Below are 5,355 nucleotides of genomic sequence, written 5' to 3'. Positions count from 1 at the left end.
GTTTGGACATGTCCAGAGGAGGGACAGTGGTTTGGACATGTCTAGAGGAGGGACAGTGGTTTGGACATGTCCAGAGGGGGGGCAGTGGTTTGGACATGTCCAGAGGGGGGGCAGTGGTTTGGACATGTCCAGAAGGGGGACAGTGGTTTGGACATGTCCAGAGGGGGGACAGTAGTTTGGACATGTCCAGAGGAGGGACAATGGGTATGTTGGTAGGATGTTAGAAATGCAGCTGCAGGAAAAAGACAAAGAGGAGACACATGGATGCAGTTAGAGAGGACATGGAGGTAGTTGGAGTGAGGACAGAGTGAGGACAGAGGACAGAGTGAGATGGAGGAGGACTCGCTGTGCAGACCCCTAAAGAGGGAAAATCCAGAAGAAGAAGAACTGACTTTTCTTCTGTAAGACAAATGACATGGTACACTTTTGTAATGAAGAATATTCATTGGTTATGTTTATCAGAAAAACATTTTTGCCATTAATAGTCACTTTGGCACATGCATTTGTTGACATAAATATGTCAAAATAAACTCAAACTTTCCATAAAGCAACATTACAAGTGTGTCTCTATCGACACATTTTTAGCTGGTGAATTTTTCTCAGGTGTAAAGAGTTAATGTACAGGTATATGTAGAAAACTGAGGCAAACAGTGTTTTCATTAGATCGACAACTCCAGGTCTGTTTGTTCCTTTAACAATTCATAACTTTAGTCACAACTTGTCCAGACTTCCTGGGAACAAAAGGAGACCATCTACAAGTTTCTTTGAACCCACCTATGTGCACTTTGTGTCCACTGTTTTCCAGTTTGTTCCCATCTTAGCAGCCACACCCATGCTGATGATTTATTCTACTATGGTACCTTTTAGAAACGAGGAAACCAGACCTGGAGAAGGTGTTGGTGTAAAAGCCCAACAGGGTAGCTGTGCTTGGATCTGTATTTCACACAAGCAGTGTGGGCCTGGTACATGTTGGTGCATCACGCACCATGACTGAACAATTACTCATGCCCCATTAAGAAGGATTTGACTTGGTGCCTCCGAATGCTTCAAGGGGCCAGAATGGTAGTGGATACTAAGAAATGGCATCCACAAGGTAAAAAGAGGGAGTAGAATTTGATGATGAATCTGACCAGCATCCAAATCAAGATGTGCATGTGCAATGTGCCAATGATTGAATAAAAACTGTTTAGTTGAGTTTATACATTAATGTACGTATTGTACACCATGCACAGTCCTACTCAGTCATTTTATATTTAATAACTAGACAGTACAATTGTTTGTGTCTAAAAAGAATTGTGTTTGGTGTAGGGGCTACAGCTGCAGTGTCTGAGGTGTCCCAGCGCATCCACGACAATACTCAACGGCACGAGAACCACCTGCAGCTTTGCCGAGTACAGAAACTGCTGAAAGGGCGAAAAACGAAGGTGTTGGCTGCAGGTTGGTGATCACGTATTCCTTTCATCTCTTTATGAATTGCCTTCATTTTTATTGTACCGTTCTCTGTATCTGATGCTCCGAGTGACTTGAGGTACACTAAGGGGGTGGGAAAGCAAGACAGACGTGACGGGATGACGGCATGATGGGATGGAACCCACTAAGCTACAGCTCTTAAAGGGCTACGCCTATACTCATAGAATCTGGGGTTACAGTAGTAACCAACGTTTCTTTTTTTTTGTGCTGAAACATTTCGACTTCGATTCCTTGACTGATGAAGCCTTCCAGATCAAAGGCGAAATGTTTCAGCACAAAAAAAAGAAACTGTCCAGTTGACCTGACTGAAAAATGTTGGATTGTATACCTGGATTATTGAGCATGGACTTTGTTGATCCTTCTGTTATTTAGATTTTAAACGTCTGTACAAAATATAGATCAATAAATCCACCACAAAAACTAAAGTGCAGGTGAAGTTTCCCAAAATAACTAAATAAAATGAATCTTAAGATCTGTTGAGCATAAATGTAACAAAATATATGTTGTCTTTAAATGAGCTATAACTTCCAGAACTTGTGACAAGGTTATCATGTGACCCTGAAGCTTGTGGTGTTTCCTCTGTTCCTGCAGGAATGATTAATTTCTCTGATGCTCTGTCTCTGATCACATGACTCTGTTCCTGCTCCATGGACTGTGGAACAGAGAGACATTAGCATTACACCTACGGATGGGGCCGATCCGGTATTGGTATCATCTTCATGATGGTCCATGATCCATGATGCATGTCTGTGTCTGATGAAACATCTCCTCATGTGATTCCCTGCCAGTTGCTCTGCACGTTGGCTTCAAACTATGGAATGGATTTCCTGAGTGGAGGCGTGTCTCATGAACCCAGAGTAATAAGACCCGCCTCACATTCAGGAAATCCAGTTCATAGTTTGCAGCAGCTACAACATGAGGACTGAGCAGCACTGTGGCTAACAGCTAACAAACTTTTCATCAAACTTAATAAACATTTGAAAAAGCACCACATTGAAGAGCACGAGGATTGTTTAGCCAGGCGCCGTGGTAAAGTTAGTTTTACGTTGGACATTCGAGCTCCGTGGCTTCAGCGGTGTGTTCCTCTCGTTCAGTCTGAAGCAGACAGTCTGGTTTCAGTCTGCCCGTCTGGAGGAGCAGACTGAAACAGACTGTCTGCTTCACAGCTTCATACTTGCAGCCAAGTTATAGTTTATGTTTACCCTCCACGAGATATTTATCAGTGCAACAGTAGACAATCATAAAAAAACATGTGAATTGAAAAATAAAATAAAATTATATTTAAAAAAAGAAACAAAAACAGCTACATTATAAAGTGATGTAAATACTAAAAACAGGAACGTGTCTGTTAGTTTATGCCATGAACTTAGCAGATGTTTGAAGCCATTTAATCACTTTAATATCCACCTTAATGTCCACTTCGGCATATAGTTTTTATTGTTTTTATGCTGTTAGTGCTTAGTGTATATTTAGTTTAATGTTTTTCTTTGTTCATATCTTAGATCTTATTGCTGTTTTTCTTTTACATTTTATTGTTGGATGTAACTGGAACCCTGTGGACATAATTTCGTTCCACCACATGTGGTGCATATGACAATAAAACTCTGACTCTGACTTTAAAGCTAGGAACAAAAAACATATTTTGTGTTAGCAGGATTTAATTCTAACTTTGAAACTTATCCAACATTAATAAAACTTACCTCAACTTGCCTTTTTGGACATGCATGCATATATATGTACAAATTGTACTTGAGAGGAGATTGTGATGCATGCTCAATAATGCAGGTAGATTATTACAGCCTCATGTAAAATCAATGATGATCATGATATTGGAATAGTATTGTATTGGCCGATATCCAGATGTAGGTATCAGATTGTATCAGAAGTTTAAAAACATGTGGATTGGTGCATCCCTAGTTACGTCAGTACTGACAGGGGGGGGGGGGGGGGGTTGCACAGTTTAGTTTGGTAGTTAAGCGTGCTTGGTTCTGTTAATGGGGCGGGGCGCCCCGCTTGTCTAATGGTGGGGGAAACACTGACATACTTACATCATGAAATTAGTATATCATGACATAATTTATTTTCCCGGGCAAGTTTTTTTTACTGGTATTGTGAACGATATATGGCCCAGCCCTATGATAAACTGCTGATTTATTAATGTCGCACCAACTCTCACTGTTGGGTAGGCTGCTTGGGCGCAAGAAGACAGTAGGTGGATTTTCAAGTATAACACTATCGTTTTATATCGATATAGTCTCATTTTGTATTGCAAAAAAATTATCTCAATATTTTTAAAATATTGAGATTTCGCCCAGCTCTTTTTAAGAATTTAGAACATTGCAAGAGTATGGAAAGGGTTTTTATACCCAGATCACAACTGGGTTAGAAGTATAGGTTGATATTGACTGTTTCTGTACCTCATTGGAGTTCTTTGTTTAAATCAGGTCTCTCTTGTAAATGAGTCCTTGAGGCTCAATGAGACTAACCTGTAGAAATAAAGGTTGGATGAATAAAGCCTGAATAGAAGTACTAAAATAAATACAACATCCCTACTTTTCAGGTTTTCACTTATTGCTGCGGGGGGTTCCAGAACATAACCGCCGCAATAAACGAGGGACTGCTGTATAGTCATGTCTCAAAATAAGAGTTTCACCTTAATTAGTTTTACAGGTGCCTTGAAGGTTTTCATGACTATTTAAAGGGAACCAACATGAAGCAGAAAACCAAACGCCAGAGCCGTCGGAGGACCTTAGAAAAACAATTTTAGATATTTATACTAAAGGAAAAGGCTACAAGACCAAGCAGCTTCATGTTCCTCTGACCACAGCTGCCCATATCAACAAATTGTAGAAGGGTCATGTTACATAAGACAACCTCCCAAAATGTGGATGCAAGAGGAACTGCATCCCCAGCTTGACCAAACTTGTAGTGCAGATCAGAGAAAAAGAGCCAAGGAAACCATTGAAAACCATGCAAGCTGAACTCTAGCATCAAGGTATGTCACTCTCCGATTGCATCGTCACGTTTTGATTTATACTAAACTTCATGGAGAACTTAAAGGAGGGTTCTACTAATGGAAGGAAAACACAAACGACACCAAAATGTATGTTGACAAACCCTCAAAGTTTTTGGGACTGATAGAACGCCTTACCTACTGTGAAACCTAAAAGGGGCTCAGTTTTGTTTTGGAGCTGCTTTGCTTCATTTATCACAGAGAACTTTGAAACAATGAGGTCTCAGACTGTCTAGGTACCCTGGAGGAAATGTACTGCTCGGTGTCGGAACGCTCCGTCTCAGTCGCAGGTCTTGGGTCCTCCAACAGTGTAATGACCCCAAACTACACAGTTAAAACATTAGAATGTGGCTGAAAAAGAAACCCTGGACGTCTCACATGAGCTTAGATCTTAGTTGAACATCTATGGAGCAATCTGAAAATTGGAGTGTTACGGCGGCATCCTTTAAACCTGAAACAGCTGGAGACGCTTGCTCAGGAAGACGTGGCCAACATACCTGTTGGTACCTGCAGATATCTCATTGTAAAGCACACATCAATTATTGGCAGTGGTTGATTAAGCAGAAGATGATGGATGGATGGATGGATGGATGGATGGATGGATGGATGGATGGATGGATGGATCGATCGATCGATCGACCAACCACCAGAAAAAACAACAAGGAATGCCACAAACTTTTGTCTGGTTCAGGTATTTCACAGATACTAGATTTTAATTTATTTTTATTGTGAAGGGGTACCAACTATTTTGTCTGCATTGGTACTTCCCTGTTGTACTTTTACTCAGTCACTGGAAAATACTGGACTTTCTGCACAAACCATTGCATATATATATATATATATATATATATATTTTTTTTTTTTTTTTTTTT

General features: G+C 40.4%; 1 protein-coding gene across 1 annotated transcript in view; it reads left to right on the top strand.

The window, feature by feature from the left end:
- The window catches only part of arhgef39 (Rho guanine nucleotide exchange factor (GEF) 39), a gene marked incomplete at its 5' end in the record, with an annotated part of 84,143 nt that overhangs the window by 35,746 nt on the left and 43,042 nt on the right, over nt 1-5,355 (top strand). The window contains one exon of the mRNA XM_037696093.1: nt 1,309-1,437. Within this exon, the coding sequence (XP_037552021.1) occupies nt 1,309-1,437 (129 nt within the window). The remainder of the gene's footprint in view (nt 1-1,308; nt 1,438-5,355) is intronic.

The sequence above is a fragment of the Nematolebias whitei genome, chromosome 22, assembly GCF_014905685.2.
Source record: "Nematolebias whitei isolate Nwh7 chromosome 22, NemWhi1, whole genome shotgun sequence".
NCBI lineage: Eukaryota > Metazoa > Chordata > Actinopteri > Cyprinodontiformes > Rivulidae > Nematolebias > Nematolebias whitei.
This window is presented reverse-complemented; position numbering and strand designations above follow the sequence as displayed.